Source organism: Hippoglossus hippoglossus, chromosome 6, assembly GCF_009819705.1.
Source record: "Hippoglossus hippoglossus isolate fHipHip1 chromosome 6, fHipHip1.pri, whole genome shotgun sequence".
Lineage (NCBI taxonomy): Eukaryota > Metazoa > Chordata > Actinopteri > Pleuronectiformes > Pleuronectidae > Hippoglossus > Hippoglossus hippoglossus.
This window is the reverse complement of record NC_047156.1, coordinates 14,897,034-14,919,715: the sequence shown is the minus strand read 5'-3', so window position 1 is coordinate 14,919,715 and position 22,682 is coordinate 14,897,034. Positions and strand designations below refer to the sequence as shown.

The following is a 22,682-nucleotide window of genomic DNA, read 5'->3' as shown; positions in this document are numbered from 1 at the left end:
TCATAAACAGTGGAACAAAATGGCGGCTTGGGGTTTGGGGGGCCGAGAACGACTCAGACCGACTCCTCCAGAAAATGATTGAGGGCTGCAGCCTGTTAATCAATACCATTCCTGAGCTCATGGAGCGCACAAAGCTGCTTACATGGCTTTCCCCCCCCACTCCCCTACGTCTTGCCCAGAGTTGCAGTCGTCCTGCCACAACTATTCCAGCTCTGGAGCGGAGTGGAGCAGGCGCCTTCCCGGAGATGCAGCAGCTTCAGTCGATGTGTGATGTCGCCTGGCCTCTCCCCCAGGCCTGTCTAATTAGGCCCCCTCTCGTACCCTCTGTGGTGGCTTGTGTAATCTGCCCACTATGTGTCTTAGCTTCTTGCCACCCCATATAATTGTCTGCCAGTTCCTCTCCAGTGGTGATGTGGGCCCTTTTCCCATAACAGAGACACAAAGGAGCGGGATAATGGCCCCCAGTTGCAGGGAAGAGAGCGGAGGCAGAGGCGGAGTGGAGCCACTCCTCTCTGCTGTTTGAACTCTGCACAGTCTTGGCTCCAGACAGGCAGCGGGCCCGGAGGAGGCTGTCTGAGCCCTCCTGAAGGAGGGGAAGGACAGAGACGCTGCACACAACAGCACACCTGATGGAAAGTAGCATTTTCAATGAGAAAATATGAGCTCCTGTCATGAAAGAAAGAACCTCTTCTCGCCATCTCTCTGCTCGACACACGCAGTTCACAAACTGCTCACATAAAAAGCTCATCCAGCACTTTTTAATGCCCTCTTCTAAAAAAGAAAACGCATATCCTTGTAACAGCACAGTTCAGCGCTCATTGAACCAGAATTAGTGTGTTACTGAATGCCTCTATTGCTGAATGTTGGCAGAGACCTCCGCCCCCCTCCTCCTCCTCACTACCACCACCGCCAATCTGACAACCCAACACCAGCAATTATGAAGGAAGCCAGCTAAAACCACATCCACCTTGGCTGTAGTTTTTAAGATTCCAGTAGGCTTGTAAAACTCCTTGGTTTCTCTGCATACATTCCAGTATCACTGCGCCGGTTTCACGGTGCCGCATCCCTGCTCGGTTATAACACCGTCCATTGTCAGACACGCTGGCTGCGGAGGCCCGAGCCCGGCGACCACGAGCCAGCGATGATGTGCTGAATTAGGAACACCTTTGGGAAGTGTGGCCTAAATTGCTGAGCTCGAGGAGTTTCATCATTTCCTCCTACACTGTCCTCTACTGCTCCATCTCCTCTTAGTCCTCGTTACTTGGGCTCCTTTGGACCTCAAGGACATGTGGATCAGCTGAGATCGAAATATAAACATCAGTTATCTGCTTAGGTCTTTGAATTTACCACTCTATGCCTATAACTGATGACTATATCACTCTATTCCTCAAAATAATCATCCTGATTTAACAACTCGGATCGTTCTGACTCGCAAAGTTCAGTAGAGTCTCAGCTCTTTTCTTTATGTCATCTGCTCGAACACTAAGCAGGAAAAGTTGATCTCAACCCCTTGACCTACATGTCACCAAAGATCATCTACTTAGGGGACATCCATCCTGCTTTGTTTTTGCTTGAAAATGCATTAACTCTGCTACAGATTTGCCTGGTGTCCACATTACTCCATAGTTTTAGAGCCACTAAAACAGAAAAGTTTGGAAAATGCCACTGGCTCCATTTTAGTCTGGACGGGAAGAAGCCAATACGTTTGGAAATGCTGACGTAGACACTCACAACCACTTGCTAATTGGGTCTGTTCGGTCAGGACATAGCATGACCCCCCCCCCCTTCCGGGAGATTAGCCTTAGTATTAGCCTCCACTACCAGTGTAGAACGCAGCATGGATAATTTATTACATGTGCTGCTGACCCTGTCGTCTTTGCTAACAGCTGTTCTGCAATTTACAATCATACAACTGCTTACGAGACAAGCTAATATTCGAGCAATCTGCGACAATTCCTCAACAACCAAATGCTTCCTGCTTACACCGGCACGCGCATGCCCACTGTATGTGTGGTCACGTGATTTGTGTTTTTTAGGTGTAGTATGGACGGGAATAAAACTGATGCTGAGCCAAAACCCTCTTATGGACAGAGATTCTTTTAAACATGGTCGTATGGATACAGCCTTGTGATAAAAGATGGTGATGGATTCAGATTTGTGATGGTTTGCATTTTAGACCAATCACAACAGGGAGGGTTTAGCACACTGCTGTCCTCTAGAATTGCACGTACCAATACACTTGGGAATGTACCTTTAAAAAGAATTAAGAGTGAAAAGTTGACCGTGTAATAAACCAAGTGCTAAAGATCAGACCAGACAAAGTATTAATATGCGAATACTTTATTATCAATGTGTGAATGGTGTTAGCTTTTTGTCTGGATATTAATAGTATATGAAAACTATACATCAAATCCAGGCTCATCCTAATTTTGCTGTATAATTTCTCAAGTTGGTATTGAAAGATTCTTTATCTTTATATATATTTATATATATAATATATATAAGCCAAAGTGCATTTTCCATTTTTTTCCTCTTGTCCATATACACATTGCACCATACATAAATAATTACATTGTAAAAATGACTCCGTATTTACAAGTATAATATATATTTCATATAATATATAAAACTTTATATTAAATCTAGGTAGATGATATTTGGGATAGTTTATGGGGTCCGTCTGTGTTATCTATGGTTGTTGAGGAGGATCTCCAGCCAGCAGGGGCAGGAGGTGATGAACTGTCTTGAGTAGCAGGGGCCCCAGCCCTTAGCAAAGCTGATGCGCACACTGTTGGGGTCGTAGGGTCCATCCAGGAGGTCCACCTCTGTGTTGTGCCTCAGGAGGCACGAGCGCTCATAGTCAAATACCTTGATGGAGTAGCCTGGCATCACCTTTCGCACCACCAGAGTTCTGCTGCTGGGCATGTCCAGAGTAGGGGAGTTGACAAATATAGGGTGCTCGCTGCGGTTATACGCCCACACACCGTCCGGCTCTTTGCTGAGGAGGATGCCGTAGCCGATTTTGCCTCGTGTGCGCTGTACGGTGCTGCTCCGGTGTTCCAGGTTGAGCTGGCCCAGGCAGAAGCCCGTGCCCTGAGGTAGATCGTAGAAGATGCTGACGGAGTGCTCATACACTGTGTAGAGGCGACCCACGCGTGTGCGGTGCTCCCAGTACGCCACGTTACACCAGTGGCTCTGCTTAGGGGCATCAGGCGACATACTGGCATCTAGAGGAGCCACAGAGAGAGAGAGAGAGAGAGAGAGAGAGAGAGAGAGAGTCATTAAACAAAACATAAACAAAAGCAAACAGGGCCAGTAAAAAGGAAGGCTTGAGTTTTAAGGGATTAGCTATCTCTTTTTATTGTTCAGAGCAGATGGCCAAACTATAAATACTGACGGAGGCACTGTATTGAAATCTAAGCCTTGTATAAATACCACTGCATGCACATCCGTCTCAAACACACACACACATTCTATACATATCCTGGCGGTGGAGGGTGTAGCGAGGTCAATCTGAAGTCCTGACGTTCCCTGCTCTGCCTCAAGAGGGCACTGTAATGATTAAACTCTGACCACCCAGCACAGAGCCCTGTTTCAGCTGCTCACACATGCACTTTCAAAACACATCATGTTTAATAGAATTAATTCAGGATTACACACAGTGTTTGGACTGAAACTTCACAAAAACAAGTCACTTCAGCTGTGTGACAGACTGACAATGTTCTTACTGTTTAATAAACCCTGCACTGCTCAAAACAAAACACGCGTTTCTTTTTACAGTGGGACAAAGTTGGCATCTCATTCCTAAACATCTCTGTCCAGTAAATTAGCTTGTTAATTCAGTTTTCATGGCTGCAGTCTGTGAACTCTTTTCAGTGACAGCCCCCAGCACTCCACAGTGAGTTACTGCTCCCTAGGTAGACTTCTATTTTCACCATCCTGAACAGACACCACTGCTGACTGCTCTCAGACGCTGCTGCAGTCCACACCGCTCATAGCTGTCATACACTCCTATCGCTCATAAATCTGCCATATGACGAGCGGAGAGAGGAAGTAAAAGAGTTCCATGATCTCACATCCGTCTCTTCACCCTTTCCTCCTGGAGAAGGAGGGTGCCTCTTTCTCCTCTTCCCTCATCTTCTTCACATTCCACAAGAGTGGGGGTGACGGCAGAGGGCCAGGCAGGGGGTCCCCCTCCCCCTCCACCCAGCTCTTCCCCCTGCTGTGGGCCCAGGGACGGCATTCAGCTCCCTGACAACTTAGCACAAGCCCGTGACCCGCTGACCCCCCAGCCTTCATGCTATCAGCTCCCATTAACTCACACACAGAGTGATGCCATTATTTTGCTTCAGAGAGTCTATTGGCACAGAGGATTTAAAGCCTGGGCCTGTGGCCCCATTCCTTTCAGTCTCTCTGCTCTCAGGGCTTAATGACCGCCCGCCCCATTAACAAACGCCTTTAAGGTGGAGCATCGCAGATCCACACAAACCAAATGTCTCACTCACCTCCCACCTAACTAAACCTTTCTGCTGAGTGACCCACACAAGTAAAGTTTATTCAGAGATTAGCAAAAAAACTTTGACCAGACCTGCACAGACAAAGAGCCTGACTGGTTCAAGGCTCTCTGTGAGTGAGTGACTGAGTGAGTGACTGAGCGAGCGAGCGAGCGAGCAAGAGAGAGAGAGAGAGAGAGAGAGAGAATGTGTGGGGGTGCGGGGGAAGCTGCAGACAGACTCTCTGTGTGTTTGCGCACACAGTGATGGCTGAAATGACCCCCTCTCTTCAGGGGCCCCAACATGCATGTGCCATTAGTGAATTCCACACTCCAGCTCCTCCACTCTGAGCTCAGCTTTTACTGCAGTGTGGCTCGGCCGCACAAAGAACTCAGCCCCAACTTGTTTATGGCCCTCTATTGTCTCAAATCAAACGGAGCCCACACATCAAGGTAAACTCACTTTGAAACTGTGCACACAAACACAAAAGGACCAAATGGCTACCGTCTCTTCCGTTTTTAGATGGAAGGACTAACGCAAAAAGTATTTGGTCGACGGTATCTAGTTTTCACACGTAGCCTGCAACGGAGGTAGCCAGTGAGACTGTGAGGACCAGGAAGAGGAATGAGCAGGACAAAGGTTAGAAATGTATCTAATGTTAAGCCTGAGGGAAGACAATGAGCACACCATGAGCCAGGCCTTTTCCTGTCGCTCTGTTCTGCCGAGCGTCTACGTGTGTCTGTGCGCACATGTGTCTGTTTGGATGAGGAAGAAAATCAGCCAGCGTGTTTGTGTTTTCATCCTGAACTGTGTTTTGTCTAGGTGTGGCGGGGGGGGGGGGGGGGGGGGGGGGGGGGGGGGGGGGGGCGCTGAGGTGAGTGCTCTGACAGAGGAACTCATTAGGATCTATTTTACAGCGCAGAGCGACCATCAATAGTCGGGCTGTTTGGACAATATCACCACAGCAACTAATGCCTCCACGCCAGAGCTCACGCTGGCTTCTGCTCAGTCTTCTAGGTTTTTTAAGGAAGCATTGTTTCTTCAGCCGTGTTTGGATGTTCAGTAAATATTTATCTACCTTTTCCAAATTGACATAAGACAGACTGAAGCCAGGTTTCATTATGAGTATATGACGCAGATATAGGTTTGGCCAGGGCTCAGACCAAACCTAAAAGTCAGACATGAGGCAAAGGGAGGGCGTGCATCTCCCTCCTTCTGACCACAGCAGCGACACCCAACTCCCTTTAACTTCATGTTGGGCTTTCCGAGGGTCTGCTCAGGGCGGAGCCACGATGGACTGGGAGCAATTACTGGTGCTCTGCATCCATTTAACCCTGCCACCTTTTAACAGCTCCGTTTACCCATTAGAATAGTGGCGCATGTTATTATTGTTATTTTATTCTCAAAAGCCTCTTCTCTTAGTGTCACTCTCAGAGTCAATGAATGAGGCCACAACATGGCTGCTCCACTTCCTCTTCCTGTAGCCACAGGCAATGATCTGAGCTCAGATCAGCTCCCACGCCACTAGTATCACAAAAGTGTAGATACATACAGTAGCTCTGTGGAAGCTATTTAGTCTGAAAGTTTCCATAGCCATACAGATTGCAGAATAAAGTGGCTACTAGTGTTCTAGCACTACGATAAGGACAGTCTCTGTTTGGCTTCATTCGAGTGTTATGAAATAAGCAAACAGATTACAACACAATATAAAAAGCCCAGTCACACATTTCATTGAATTAAAAGTAGCCTTGTAGATGCCTGTAGCTGCACGTACTACATGTCTCAGTACAATTAAACAGTAAATAACAGATATTTAACCAACGCTACTCCAGAAAGCCTTCGGCGTGGGGCGTTTGATTTCCGTGACAAGGCATGAGCTCCATGGAAATCATTTGAAAATTTAGCTTTTCAGTTTACCTGTGGTTGGCCTGATTGGAGGAATTCAGAAAATCAAAAGCAGGAAATCAGATCTGACAACAAACACACAGAGAAAGCAAACAGTGACACACGCAGAAAGGATTTGAAATGTCAGCTACAAGCGGTCTTGGTTTAACAAGTCACTATTGTGCATGAAAAATGAGAGCCGACGAAGCAGGTTTAGATTAGAGCCTGACTGATTTTTGGTATTGGCATTTATGTTATGATGTTCAACTTTCTTTTTTTTTTTTTTATACAAAAATGAGGTTCCATATATTGTGTTCTGTTACATTTGTGTTTTCGTTTTATTTATTTAAAAATTTGTAGGATATTTTCTGGGCATTTAGCTTTTCTTTGATGGGAGAGAATTAAGTGTGTGACATGCCGCCACTGTCGGATAATACATTTTATGGATAAACTGTAAAATATCAAGCCTCAATTACATTTCCTTGTCATAAGAGTTTGATAACAACATCTAAGGAATCATTGTCAATCTTTAAAAATATATCAAAGAACCTGTATCTGTGGATTTTTTTTACTCCCAATATCAGCATCAGCGCCCAAAAATCCCAATTGATTGGGCTCTAGTTCAGATCCCTCACTTCAGCAGCGGTACTGTCCTATTACAAGATTACAGTTATTATTATTTCCTTAAATCATGAGAAAAAGACCAACACACCATTAATACAGCCCTTAATATATTTCTCCGTTTAACACAACCTGCCCAAGGCCTTTTCACAGGTTTTCATGTTGAAAAACGCAGATAACACAGCTATGAGTTCCTCGCACTCCAGGGCAAGTCTGGGTAGTACTGCTAAGTACACAAAAATGGGGGTTTGAAAGTTTCAATGGCAATCCTTGATGATCAGCCAGTAATGCTTTTAAAGACAGCATGAAAAGGAGGCGGGGGGGCAGAGGGAGAGGCAGAGCTGCCCCGGGGTAAACACAGCTCTGCAGCCTTGGAGTGAGATGAATGGGAGGCCGAGTGTCAGGGACAGGCAGACAAACAACAGCTTCCCCTCCGTGCTAACATTTCCCCACCAAGCTCTGGGGCCACCTCCATTATACATCATCTCTCCTAATCCAGAGCAGGGAGCAGAGCTGAACTCCAAAACTTTGCTGAGGAGGAAAGCAAAAGAAAAACACTATTTCCAGTCCCTTTAAGCAGCACATTCAAGAGGAGGGAAGCAGCAAGGAGAGGAGGGGGAGCAGCAGTCTCTCATCCTGTGCCAAGGATTAGATTCCCCTCCAGCTATTAGACTCGACCAATGAACTAGTCTCGCATAGCCAGACCTATCTCCATAGCGCTGTGTCAGCACTGGAGAATTATCTGACTGCACCTAATATCATTCTGCTATAGAAAAAAAAAACGATCTGGCTTGTTTGTATTTCTTTAAACCAATCAACATGCAGGATGCAGTGACGGTGCCCCTGCAAAACAGTGTTGAGGTGGAACTTGTTTAGGTGGAACATTTGCCCTTGGGGAGGGGCGAGCACTGTTACACTGTTAAAATACAACAAAACACAGTACAAGACGTATGCTAATGGTGTCATTGCACAATTCAAATCTACTTCCAAACTTGCAATTGTCAGGGTGTAGGCTGTTAACTTGGAGGCTGCTGTTGCTTCTCGAAGCAAGAGGAGGTTGATAATGCTGCCAGGCTGGAAGTGGAAGGGGAGAATAATGACACCTGATATAGGTGCAGGTTTGTATGCTTAGGATAAACAGAGGAAAACTGTGCCTACGTTTTTATTATTTGTTTGATTTTACTTTCATTTACCAGCAAACTACAAAGTGGAATGAAAGCAAAAGCCCCCCCCACAATAATATGGCTTTAATTCTGCAGACAAAGGTTCCTACAGAATGACTGTAACCCCTGAGCAGGCCACATTTAGGCTGGCGTCTGAGCTATCGCTGCCATCAAAGTCGGCTTTATCAGACAGACACGCTAACTGGAGCTGCTCTTATATGTCTATGGATTTTTCTCCCTGAGGTCTGGCCTTTCTCTGCCGAGAGAGGGAGAGAGGAAGAGAGAGATAGCAAGAGAGGGAGAGAGATATGCTTGGAGAAAACACTGTGGGAGCCCGAGAAACTGAATCCAGTCACTAAGCCTGGCTGGTCACAATGGGAAAGCTTTACATTGTCATCCACTTCCTCTCCACTTTCCCTCTGTTTCTGTTTCGGGATGACCCCATGAGGGAGGAAAAGTGCTGTACCCTTGATAACAGATAACAGAATCCATAAATTAAATCAATAAACAACAGAGTTGTAAAACTCACAGGAAGCTAAGGAGGCTAATATGGAGGAGCCGTCTGGGTGCGCGAGCATAACGCCACTGGTTTGAGGGTTTTGAGGCTCTTTTTCTTTTAAGGGGAAGAGAATGTGCTGCTCATTTCCTCTAAAGCTCTGCAATGTGTCAGAGACACAGAACACAAGTGATGGTGGCGAGGCAAGCGAGGCCTTATGCGAGTCTTTCAGGGCATGTAAAGGCCCAGTGAGAACTGTGGGGGATGTTTGTGGATGTCATATCCACAGGCAGCGTTAAAGGCCAGCGGAGTCTGCGAGAGCACCGAAAGCAAAACACTCAGTGAACATCCTGCTGGGTGGCTGTGCCCTTTCACCTCCTCATACAACCTATCTGCTTGTGTGTGTGTGTGCACGCGCGAGTGTGTTTGTTTGTGAGTGTGTGACGGGGTTTCGAGCCAAGTCGGCTGGAGCGTTTGAGTCGTGGAGACCCTGCACATTCCTGAACACCCCCCCCTCCCCTCCCCTTGCTGTGCCTCCTAACTTCCTACTCTGGTTAGGACTGTGGGGGGTTGGGGTGCACCAAGAAGGTTGCTTACCTTCTTGTCCTTCAGCCGTCTTGTTCGGTGAAAACATCTCACCAAATCACGTCTTGTGAGAAGATGCGTCGATTGTGTGGTCTAAAACGTTTACGTACAAACTTTAAACTATTCCTCTGTTTAATTTATATTTTTCTTTAGAGTTGACACACTTTTCTTCTAGGATAAGCAAGACCCTACACTAATGGAGGAAGCTGACGTTAGCTGGCCTGTATACTCAAGCTATGTTGAAGGCTTGGTTTCAAATGAACAATAACAAGGAACTCTATCATTACAACTTATATTAGTCTGACTAATTTAAGGCGAAAGGCAGGTATTTGGTTTCCACCGGACTGGGAGGTGGAGCAGCAATGATGGACAGAGTTGCTGTTCAAACAATGGTTTCCTATTGATCGGCCCAGTGGATCAGAGTCTGTGAGGAGAATGTGTTCTGTCAGGATAATGTGGCACCAGAGTTTCTGTTTCAATCACAACACTTGCTGGGCTGTAACCCACACTGCTCCACCGCGGGCACCCAGACACCAGCTCCCCAAACAAAGACAACTGTTTCCCTCATCTCCGACAAGTCTGCCCGTTCACGACTAGCAAGACATTCATTAAAAATGCAAGAGTGAACATTTCCAATAATTCACAAAGTCCTTCCCTGTCAACATCTGCAAAAAATCTTGAAGTAAAAGGGAATGGCAGGATTTCATTAAGTAAATTATGTGCTGGCAGTCACAGAGAGGGGAAGAGGGGGAAGCTACAGCCAGACCTCTAATCTAAACCGTACCCTGAAATGCGACAGCCTGACTGCACGTACTGAGCTGCGCAGCCAAGACTTCAGCAATACACACAAATAAAAGATAAGTAAAACACACATTACAAAAGTCAATGCGATTTTCCCTGGTGAACAATATCAATGAGAAATTTCATATGAGCATGTTTACGACTTGTAAATACAACTCGCAAAACCCTGGTCCAAGAATATAATTTACTGTCGAGTTGTACTCTGTGTACAACCTGAGGACATACACTTGTACGTGCTCAGGAAACAGAATACCTCGGTGTGAAAAGTGAGGTAAGCCACTGTAAACAATGTATTATCAGTATTGATTTGTTAGACCATCACTCAAAATAAAAGTTTTCTGTGAAGATTAAAAAAGCACCAGCTTTTAGGCAAAAGATCAAAGGGAAATTATGTCAATCATTCTTGGCTCCATGTTCGGACACAGGAGTGGAATGAAGACAGCAGATCAAGTTCAAGATAAGGACAGAGGGAAAAAACTCAAGTGACTGTCTCTCAGTTTACACGTGTATAGAGGTGAGAAAATGAAGCAGACCTCGATACGCTGGGAGTTTACTGTTCATCCATCCACAATGAGCTCCTCTCCTTTCCCTCTGGCTGTAAAAGGCTTGTGTAGAGATGTCGAATGACATGGGCCCCTATAGTTAATCCACACACAGCTTTCTGGAGGCTCAAAGAATGCACTGTCTATTCTGAGTTTTAAAAATACTGTCAACCAAAGGTTCAAGCACAACTGTCAATGCTCCTCTGGGGAGAAAGGGGGAAAAACATCTTAAATCTATTTTCGCCGGCAATCAAACCACAGGCCTAAATCATAGCTGGCCAAGGCCAGTGTCTGGATTTATAATTGTGGGTAAAACAGTCAGAAAAAACAGCATCCACAACTGGCATCTCCTTCCCTACTCTTTGCCAGGCAATGCAAAGCTAGCACATTTACAGTGGCGAGCTCAAACAGAGTATTGTTCCCCCTCTCAGTCTTGAGAGGAGGCACACTAAAACACTAAACCAACAGTTGGACATTCCATACATTTTTAATGGCATTGCACGCTCCTTATTTGTTGCTGTAACCCTGTGCCCTGAGCTGAATGAATGGGGCTATTGGTGGAGGCTGGAGCTGCGCTGTGGTGTGAAGAGGGAGAAGATGGCAACAGCAGTCTTCCACAGGATGAGCTCACTCACTTTGTTTGCTAAGGTAGAATACGGGGCAAGAATTATAGCCCAAGCACACGTCCTGTTATTTCTTCTGACTTTATTTTCTCTCTGTGTGGCAAGTCCCAAAATGAAACACAGTCCACATTATCCTGCATGAGCACAGCACACTGTGCAAATTCGGATGACAAGCACAACACTGTGAGCCCAGACTCACAGGCACGTATGAGGCTGTAGATTAATCTTTATTAATCTTGAGCCCTTCAGAAGTCAAACACCCAGCAGCACTGGCACCACACGGGTTTGCCAAGCAGACACAGATAAATACTAAGCTCAGCAGGTTCGTTTCTGTTGACATGTAAGTTTCGGGCTACTCTGCTTTAGATTAGCACGGCTTTCACTCTGCACATAGAGGTCACATTACCTCACCACGTCTAGGAACTGTGACGCTGGTTCTGACGGGAAAGTCAACTCGAAGAGCAAATTTTGTGTAAAAAAACCACAATGACGACAACACTCCCTCCTTTCAAGTCTATGTGACAATTTAAGATGATGAAAAGTGCTTGGTTCAAACTCACATTTCCGCCATCGCGACACAGACGGCCCACACTGCAAAGAATTTTCATCTATAAACCTAAAGTAAGGCTGGTTGTAAATGCCGTAATACATATTATTAATGAGCTAATACGTCACACATATTGTTGAGCACTCTGCGCAGGATCTTCAATGTCCTAACCCCTGCCAGAAAAACTTGAAAGTGGACAATGCTGAGAAAGGGAAAATCAAAAACGGGCTTATCGCTCTTATCAATGGCAGTCTTTCTATGTGTATGTGTGTTACGTAAGGGGAAATGGAAGCCAGCCTCCCAGGACAGGAACGGATACTTAAGACGAGGACTGTGGGTACAAGCTCTACGCCAATGCAGAGCGAACACAGCACAGGACCCTTCAGGATGTAAAGCTGCAACCCTCCGCCCTTAAAATGGACTCTTGCAAACTGGATATGACAAACGGGTGAGGAGAGCCCCCTCACGTCCCCCGAGATGCTGGCCTTCTCTTCAACATTCCTCAGTCTCCCCCCGCTGTCAAAGGGGCAATTCACCGCCCTGTGTTGCTACAAAACCCAGGCAGCTTTTTAAAACAGGATGTTTGTCTGAGGCCTCCTTCCCCTCAAATAAACAATCCGCAAAACCTGATTTCGGGAGGCAGGGTGGAAGCACTCGAGTCACATTATTTCCACATCCCGTATCCTGGAGCATTGGGGCTCCTGAGGGAGTGTGGGCGGCCAGGCGCTGGGAAGGCTCAGGGCTGCGGTGGAAACCTGAGGCCATGTGCCAGGCTGCAGGGGGAGATGAACCCAGGCTGCATCGCTCTGGGGTCTGTGGGACGGAGGAGGGGGATCATGCCTCGAGGTGGGGAGGGGGACATTGCTGACATGCTTATGCAGTTGTCACTCCACCTGATCGTACCTCTGTCCGCACATTGCAGAGTCAGAATACAGCCACGGCAAAAGAGCATGTCCGCACAATGGGAAAGAGATACTGTTTGTACTCAACACACCACATAATAAAGTCATGCACAAAGAATAGAGTTACAGGATGACAAATAGTAGTATTCAGCTAAATATGATGGTTCCTGAGCTATAAATGTATCATTAAGCCACCTTATGTCACTCAGCATCACACTTACACCCAGGGGAGACATGAAATAGACTTCAAAGGTCCATTCATAAAACACGGAGGCCCCTGCAACAAACTGAAGACATGATCTGACATGCAAAAAAACACAACGAGATATTTCAGAGCAAATTAGACTTGCAATCTATCCCAAATCCTTTCGGATGTGTACAGTAGATATGATATTTAATTAGAGTTAGCAGAAGTGGAATCACATGCCTTCAAAGTCAGATCAAAAAGTATAGGTCCAGTCTAATCTGCTTTGATCAAGAGAAGCATCACATGCCTGAATTAGACTGTCTAATTATTCCATGCATTTTCAGGATCATTTCTGACTCTGGTACAGACAGCGGGAACGGTTTGATGCTTAGTGCTGGCCTCTTCCTGACACAGACAGGCAGGCTGCGATTAGTATTGACTGCACAATTTAATTTGCTTTGCTCTTGCTTGTGAATGTATGTCAGTATGCATCTGGACTTATATGAGGAGTGGAAGGAAGAAACATAGACTTAAAAACGTATCAATAAAAGCTTTACATATGTGTTTTTGTTCTCCCAGTGCCTGCGTAAACTGGACCTTCCCTGGGTAAATGGTTCAGTGCCTCATATAAGGGTCCTTCCTATCCATCTGCTAACTGCCTTGTTCTGCCTGGAAGAACCAGTCAATACCAGAATGGACCTAACACAGTGTCGGTCTGCACTAGAGACATCCAAAGAGACAGCGCTGACCCCCTCTCCAGAGACTGGCCGGCATATGGAGGGAGATTACGGTGTGGGAACCCTGACTACCTGCTGTTGCCCCTCTTGCCTGTATTAAATATAGTCTGTGAGTGCGGCTTGGGCTGCAATTTTCTGTTTGAACCTGTCTGAGCCCGAGAGAAAACTAACCAAGCCTGAAAGGCACTCTTTCTTGTGTGCCCAAACACGACTTGAGCCAAATTTCTTCCTCGATTACAGGCATATACAGTGTCAAAAAGTCAAGTAGAGAGCCCAGCCAATGTAACCTAACCCAATACGAATATCATTTCAAAATGTTTGTCCGAATCGGACCTGATGACCCCAACGAGTACTGGTGGGCTGGGGTCAGGTGTCCACACTCTACTTTGTGGAGTCCATGTCTAGCAACTCTCAATCTCCTTCCACCTCTCCGGTCCAAAAGAAAATATGAAAATATGAAAAGGAAATTGACTCAGGTCAACCTGCAGTTCCTCCGTTCACTTGATCCTACAAATCTCAGTGACCCCTAGATTCTCACATGTGATCTAAACTCACATCAACATGTACACAAAGTGACAAATTCCTCTGGGTTGGTTGAGGACGCATCCTCAGATGACTGAAGAATGCAGGCAGACCTGGAGCCATGATCTTATACTGGTCTGAGCCGGGCACAGAGGAAAGCTCTGCATCATTAATAGTACATTAATACATTTAATAAGAGTAATCACTACACAAGGTGACCCACATCTTCAAAGCCTGAAATTCAGAAGTAGAAACACAAAGTCATCTGGGCATGGCTCCTCATAATAAAGATAATAAAAAGATATAAAGAGCTGACCAAAGCAGCATTGTAATGAAGAAGAGCCCCCAATGTCAGAGACAACGCAAGTGACATAATGAAGTTAGTGTGTAGGGGGAAAACACCCCCCAGACAGTCATACAGGAAGCAATGAGACCTGCTTCAAAGAGCTTCACTCTGATGACCACACGACCAGGCCCAGGCTGTGAGGAAACAGGTGTGTGGACAGACACCAGCACAGGCACATTCCCTCACACACACACAGCACCGAGGTACCATTCCAAAGCTGTGCCCTCTCGTGACGTAAACACACACCACAGAATGCCTGGTGCGGCTGTTTGTGACACAGCAATGTTTAAATAAATTATTGGGAATATTCTAAATGTCTTTTGCCACTAAGTATTAGTGTATTAAGGCTCAGAAATTCATAAAATAATGTGCACGTGAGGAAGCTTTTTTAAGACTGCATGCTTAAGAACATTTTTAAACAACTGTAAGACTCCACCAGAGGGAGCAGACAAAGCTGAACTCAACTAACATGGTACCAAGCAATGCAAAGCAGCAGGAGAGCTACTTTTCATATTTCCATGAAATGATATCTCCTCGACACTGTTTGAAGCGGTAGAACAAGCTTGTCTACAAAACCATCCCCTCTGATCAGTTTCTCTGCCATTGTGTGTTGCAGAAGAATGCTCAGCGGGTATTTATGTAGCCCCAGGCTGCAGACTGAGGTTGATTATTTGACTCGGACACACCCACCCACCCAGTGCCCCCCAGACTGGCTTTTAAGAGGTTTATTTGTTCCTGCACGAGGGGTGGAGTCTGGATCCCATACAACTCTGGTTACATGCTTACACCCTCTCTACCTGTGCTGAGGGGGAGATTCACAGGGAAAGCCATCTCCAACTACACACATTCAGCACAGGATAACCTGAAAATACGCATTACAGGCCTGCAAGCTAAAGCAGAAATAAGCAGGCTTTATGAGGAGGACTTCAGGCTCCTGGTTTGGCAGAACTAGGTGAAATACTTGGTAGAGATTCTGCATCCCTGACGAGATGCTCATGTTTTCTTTCACTCAACGTGGACTCCCTTTTTGTATCTAAAATCAAAGAACCGTCACGCAGTCCAAATGCAACACAATCAGAGACAAACTGACTACACAAATTAACTCCCAGCAAGGAAAACGGACACCCCGCAGAGCGCCGGTCATTCTCCTCTCCTTTTCCAAGTTGCTGAGTGTGTCACAGCCGATGCAGAGCGATCTGACCCGGCCTGTACAAGCAGCAACACAGTTGGAAGAAACCAAAGCCTAGCATGTCTAGATCCTCCCTCCTCACCACAGTCTCTGAGGAATTGTGGTGCGGGCTCTGACAAGCCCCTCATTTGTTGACTCAGGGAGTGTCGCCGAGCCATGCTGAGGTGGTGACAGCATGTGTACCGGGGAGGAGGGGGCCCTCTCTGACTGAATACTTCACTGCCAGGTAGCCATGTCAACTCCTCAGTGTCCAGGCCTCTGAGCCATGGCAGGAACTTTAACAGCGAGCTCCAAAATAAGGGCTCTGACTCCCCCTGTCCACACGATACTATGCATGCTGGCTGTAGCCCTAGAAAGGAGGGGGGGAGGCGTGCTTAACTCTTTGCCATGAGAAAGGAGAGTTTCGTTTCAAATCAGAGGACAGGACTGTTTCTACTCACTTCCTCTGGGGTGGCCCCATTCACAGGAGCAGTTCCATTTCCCTGAACCCACCCCTCCCTGCAGCCCACTTACAGCCAGGCTAGATAGAGTCGTACGTGTGAGTGTCTGTGCACATGCATGTGCACAGCTATGTGTGCTTGTGTGTTTCTGAGTGAGCTTGGATCTTATTACAGTTTGATCCCACTCAAATATTTCTGAAAGAAAAACAGAGGAGGGGAGGCCAGCTCTGTGGCCAATGCACACGCCCCGCTGAACCTCTGCACCGCTCACAATGAAACCTTTATCTTAAAAGCCGGGACTGTTCATAATGGCCCTTAATGAGAAAGAATAAAGAACAACATCTAAATGAAATTACCAATGAAAATGTGCGCATTCATCCAGATACACTCAACAGCTACACAGAGTACAGCTCTGAACTGTGTTAAAGAACCCTCGGAGAGGATCTTTATTCACACATTTTAAAGAAAAACAAGACACTGTAACATTTAAATGGCAAACGATTCATAAATTGCTTCCTAATTTGTATTATTCTTACTCAAAAATAAAGTTCATGCAAGTACTAGAAAAGTATTTTATTACTCAAACTATCAATTTAACTTTTAGTTAAACACTTCAATGTCATGATTTTGTTTTAATCAAACAATTTAAAAATATGATTCATTAAGTGAAAGCTATTCTCCTATAATATGAAAGAAATGACTCTTCATTCAGGTATGTTGAATGATACACTACACCACACGAGTACCACTACTACACCACAAACATCAGCTTAGGGATATATCCAAAATCAAGTCAAGAAAGAAATAAAGCTGAAATACTAATGTCAAAATATCCCATAAACACATTCACTTCTATGAATCATATAGCATGCTAAACTATACAGCATACCAACAAAAGACAAATGCCCCCTACTCTTACAACAGATACAGCGTAAAAAAGACAAATGAACTTGACTGAAGACTTCAGTATTTACCGACGGGCTCCTCTGGGATTATAAACCTTTGGTAATAATTAATGTCTAAAATCAGAGTGAAACATTTCGGATATAAACTCCTTATATGGAGACTGACGACGGTTGGAGTAACACACCCACCTGAGAATTCCCCCGGTGTGATGTTTGGTGAGCTGGCGGCCTCGGTTTCAGTGTAAGACAATGTGGAGTCTGACAGATCTGTGGAGGAATAAAACAGAAATTAGCCCTCCATTTCCTGACAGTAACATCTGCTTCTCCTAACACAGCACCTACTCCTGTGTACGTCTGAAACTGCTTCTTATTTCCTATCAAATTCAAAACAATTAACACCATGTTGGGCTTCATCCCCACAGTGGACAACCTGGCACTTCACTGACAGGCTCTACCTGATGACACCCTCCACTAAATGCCAGCAGAAACCTCAGCCGTTCTCAGGCTTGCAGCCCCAGCTCGCAGCCAGGCTCCAGAGTCCCAGCAGCTCACAGTACATACTGCCCACACCATATTGCCCACACTGGCTCTGGCTGGCATGCTGACATTATGCCACATGCTGGCGCAGGTCTCCTCTCAAAGCTACCATGCAGTTAGCTTGTAACCGTGCCCAACTACAGCCATTAAAATTCTCCACATTGCTCGTATGCCTGTTTCTTTCTGTTGCAAAGGAACCACAACAGAAGACTCATATTTACTTCTGATGGTTAAAAATACAAGAATCAAGTAATTACAGCTCTGCAACCTATCAAATATTAATATCAAATCCAAATGAAGATCAATAACAGAGGATGAAATGCAAGGCGGGATTCAGGTGCCACAGAGTTCATCCTTGTGTTGGTCACTCACCCAGTGGCTTGTGTTCTTCATTGGGGGAAAGCCTCGAATAAGGAGGTGGGGGTGACTCTGTAACACAAAACAGTCAGGTTAAACTCACACCCTGATAAAGATCAAGACACACACACACACACGCAAGCACAAACACAAACACACACATGTTAAAAGTTGAAGTATTTTAAATTCTAAGAGGATCTATCAGACATTTAAAAAACCCTGGACTGATAGAAGTGTAAGAAAAGGTGAAATCCTCTGTCTCTGGTAAAGATATTCAGCGGCTGATTAACTGTGAGACAAAACTTAGACAATAATTCCTGCTCTTATACTGTCAACACCACATAGTACGTGTGCTTCATCCTGCAGTAATACAAACTTAACTGACTATTGTTTTTATATCGTGTGTGAAGTTATCGTCAGAAGACTTTGATAAATGCCTTCACAGCCAGCCACAATAGGAGCTTCAACACACAACAGATCCATTTCAGAGTCGACAGCAGGACACATCTTAACTCTTACAGCTTTGTGTCTGCACCACAAACGCAGATCATTTTGTTCAGAATCTAGTAAAAAAAAAAGCTAATAAAGCCGACGGAGAAGTGCACGTCTGCTTCTGTTATTTAATCACATATTATTCAACTGAAGCAGTAATAACTGCGACCACACACTAACCACGACTTTTAGTTAGTAGTTTGGTAAATGGAGTAAATCTCTGCTTTTTAACTTCACTGTGTTTCAAGGCCTTTGACTTTATCTCGTAAAAAACAGGAGAAATGAAGAGAATAACTTGCACAAGAAGGAAAGCACAAAAGAAAGAAAACTTTGCGAGCACACTGTGACCTCGCCTACAGGGAAAAGGGGAAGGAGAAAAGCATAATAGCAGCGGGTCCTTTAAGAGTGGCGGCAGTAATTGCCAGGATCTGAACTCAGTCACTCAGATACACAGCTAGTCAGTCTGGCGCCAGTAGTATGCAAACTGTATATTATCACCACTCCTTCACCTAAATAGCATGAGGGGACCTTCTTAGGACAAAAGGGCTTTTAAAGCGCAACTTGAAACTGATCTCATTTGAAAAGTATAATGCCTGGCTAAATAAAAGGAAAAAGTTTTTGTTCGCTTCAATCCAAGCTCTCTGCCTCACATTGTAAACTGTTTTATTCTTTTATAAGGTCTTATATGAAACTGATGCCTGGGGTTTACTTTCAAATAATTCAAAAACCAAACAAGTAGATTTAATTACTGTTGGAAATGTCTTGTTTTTAGGATAGGTTTGACTTTGGTTCACTAAGAGTTAAAAGGGTTTTACAATTAAAATCTGTCTCATGAAAGGAGTGTTATCCTTATACAATTCCATACTTACTTTCCCTTGTGCAAACAACGTAAAAAAAACAGTGGTTAAGGTCTTGATTCACAGCCCCCCTTCTTGAATAGCATGAAAGAAATACCAGCTCTATTGGGCCACGCATGAGCGCATGTGAGCTATGTGTACTACAAGCCTTAGTCCCAATATGGGGTATGTGCTTCTCTCCCTCTTCTTATAATTCATCTTGCTAGTTTCAGTGGAAAGAAACACACACAGCATCGCCTGACATCCTCATCAGTAGGGGCACTAACCAAACACTCCGTCTATCCAAACCAGCCAACACCGCGCAACCTTTATGGAGCTCTTTATAATACCAATCAGTTCGTACTGTGCACACCATATTCCACACATTTGCGTGCTCCAAATTCTGAAATTGCTGGACTTCTGACTTTTAAGAGCGTGTCGCCGCCAGCTGGCCCTAGAAAACAAGAATGTTATGGAAAATCCTCCACCCGTGCCAGTGAGAAAGCAGAAATACTGACGCTTGCGTCTTTACACATGATACCATGCGTTGTCATCAGGTCAGCGGGGTCGAGTGGCCCAGTGTTTAAGGTGTGCCAAATCGCAGGCCGGTCCCCTGCCAAAATTTAATCTGTTTAATATAGGTCAGGAAGGTTCTGCCATAGATAGATCATTGATGGTGGAAAACAAAGCTCTGCTCCTTCACCACACCACCAACTACACTGACACACACAAATCTCAGTGTGTGTCTATACATTCAAGTAGTATACATGTCATACCCTGTTGATGGCATTGGGCCTACATGGCAATTACCCTTCAGGAAAGAGAGGTAAGAACAGCTGTATTGACAATCACAGGCACAACAATGACATGTTCTCATATAGACGTCATGTACTGTGTGTTATTAGGGAATTCATTGAAGATTGAAACAGAGGAGCTGTAAAGACAAGACAACACAAACACCTTCAGGGTCCAGTCGTCACAGGGCAGTGTGAGTGATCCTCTGCTTTATCACCAAACTATATTCAAATGCAACTTCCCAAGCAACTTTAAGAGACAAACAACAACATCTTACATGCATTTTGATATTTTTTCCCTCAAATATCCCGAACACAGATACTCCAGGTAGCATCAGCATAGGACCAAACTGACAGTCTCCCAGTTATTCTGTCAACCTTAGCTCAGAGTGATATTATTATTGTTCACCTTGCCATAAGGATGACCTTAGTAATCATTAACTATTTAATCAAATGACCAGCTATCTCGGTGTGTAAAAGTAAGCCAAACAATAGCAGACAAATAAAACAGCGATAGGAAAAGACTGAATATAGTTTTCAATTTTAAAATCTTGAAAAGTTAATTTCTGCCATGGAATGATGAATATGACCTTTGCAGTTCTCTTTGTAATATCTCGGGTGTAATAAGTTGGAAATATCTGAAAGGCAAGTCGACCAAATGGGCCTACAGTAAAACTGCATCTGTAGGATTCAATTCTGCTTTTCTCGAACATGAGCATTGTACAAGTAATGTGTCCCAAATGAAAACCGCAAAGAGAGAAAGAGGAAACCTGGGCTAAACATCACAGACCCAGAGGCTTTACAGTTGGCTGCTGTTGGACTATGAAAACCTGCATGGAGCTGGGTGCTACACGCAGACTGTGTGTGTGTGTGTGTGTGTGTGTGTTGGCAGATGCTCTTACCTGGCCCACAGAGCCGGCTGTAGTGATAGGGGTTGCAGCAAACTGACGGACCGTCCAATGCCCCAAAACTCTTACACTCACAGAGCGGTTTGAGCTGGGCCGAGTGCTGGAGGTCGGACCAGCGGTACAGTTTACACACGAGCAGCTGTGGGGATGCCACATGGCCGCCCAACCTCAGCTCTGTCCGGGAAAGCATAACACAGTCGCTGGGCATCCCTCCCCTGGACTCCACCGCCTCCAGTAAGGTATCCAGCGCCCTCTCCTTGAGCCGCTTCAGGAGAGAGTATGTGGCTGACTTCAGTTCTTGATCCAACACGGTGCGCGGCATCGCCTCCTGCGCCTCGGGAGAGCCGCTATTCCTGGGTCCGAGGCTCCTCAGCGCGAAGTGACACGACCCCGGGTCCGCGGTCCCCTGCGCCGTCTCCGGACCCCTGAGCTCGGCGTGGTCCCGGTCTTTAAACAGGCAGCACGTCACTGTCCTGCACTCGCTGTCCTGCACGGATCGGGGGCTCCCGTGCGCCTGGACGCACACCGCGCCCCCATCTTGGTCCGACGTGACCCCCGAGCCTCGGCTCTCCGCGGGGCTCCGAGTGCACACCCCCCCCGTGTCCCCTGCGTGAGACCCGCTCGGGGTCATCGGTCTGAGCTCCGTTTTGGGAATCTTCTCCGGGTTGTTGCAGTACAGATCGTCCCTGCAGCCCTCACCAGTTTGGCCATTTCCATCTTCCCCTTCTCTATCTGGGATCAAACGGCTTCTCCAGAGTCGCCGCACAAGACCTGAGCGTTTCGTCCTGAACATACGACAACTTGAAAATCGAGATGGGGTCTTTTTATCAATGTTTTTTTTAATCTACAGATATCCGGATATTACAGACACTTTGACGGTCGTTGCAAAACATTAATGTGTGCGGAGCGCCGTGCGGTGCATGCACAGCCGAGCGACGAGCAGTGCTGGCAAAACCGCAACATTAGACTCAAGGCTGTTTTGTTGCATCTACAACAACACAACCGCGCAATAAATGCACCGCAGCATTCCGATCACAATGCATTCATTTAGCCGATTCATCCGATTACCCCGAAATCGGCTGAAAAGTGTGATTTTATAATCCAGGACCGCAGCGGAATGGACTCGTTAAACCTCTGTTACGCACGAATGAAAGAAAGCGGAGTGCACAATGAGATAACATAACCCACTTAGAAACATAATCCAGAAGCAGCAGCCTTCTTCATGAGACCGACTCGAACAGTTCAGGACTTTTAACAGCCCCAGGTTCTACTTTCTAACCGGCACGCAGCGCATGAGGTACTTCGAGGAGGTTTAATCCCAGGGAAATGCACTAGAAGTCCGGATCCTTCAGATGTCTGTGCACCTCTCCTTCTTCTTCTTTCTGAAACAATCCCAACAAAATATCCATGCGAGCTGAAGCTACACGGAGAGGATCAATCCGGCGCCGAGTCTCGCTCCTGCTGCTCCACTCAGTTCTAAAGCAAACTGCAGCACGGATCCCTTTCTTTCTCCGTTTCTCTCTTTTTCTTTTTTTCCCCCCACTCTTCCTCACACACACACATGCACACGCACGTACACACACACTCGCACACACACATACACACACACGCGGGGCCCCCGAGGAGAGCGGTGGAGCCATTGGCTGACTACCATCATGTGCTAGTCTAGACACTTTGGCGGCTGTGAGCTGCACTGATTGTTGCGCAAACAAGGTTTCAAGTTTCTTAACTCTTAAAGGCGAAACACCCACCTCTCTCGTTTTAAGTTAAAGTTA

General features: G+C 45.8%; 1 protein-coding gene across 1 annotated transcript; it reads right to left on the bottom strand.

The window, feature by feature from the left end:
- Positions 1 to 2,322: 2,322 nt before the first annotated feature.
- On the bottom strand, positions 2,323 to 22,438 carry smad6b (SMAD family member 6b). The gene is made up of 4 exons (XM_034588001.1): positions 20,902 to 22,438; positions 17,893 to 17,949; positions 17,173 to 17,250; positions 2,323 to 3,227 (listed from the first exon to the last, which is right to left on the bottom strand). Exons 1-4 carry the CDS (start codon positions 21,698 to 21,700, stop codon positions 2,686 to 2,688), a joined length of 1,476 nt encoding a protein of 491 aa, XP_034443892.1. The 5' UTR covers positions 21,701 to 22,438; the 3' UTR covers positions 2,323 to 2,685.
- Positions 22,439 to 22,682: the final 244 nt, after the last annotated feature.

Excerpts from the sequence above, each read along its gene's own strand:
- smad6b (XM_034588001.1), bottom strand. The coding sequence starts at position 21,700 with ATGTTCAGGACGAAACGCTCAGGTCTTGTGCGGCGACTCTGGAGAAGC. Across the intron at positions 17,251-17,892 it reads TGAAGAACACAAGCCACTGG|ATCTGTCAGACTCCACATTG; the intron begins GTGAGTGACCAA and ends ATTCCTCCACAG. Across the intron at positions 3,228-17,172 it reads CACACCGGGGGAATTCTCAG|ATGCCAGTATGTCGCCTGAT; the intron begins GTGGGTGTGTTA and ends TGGCTCCTCTAG.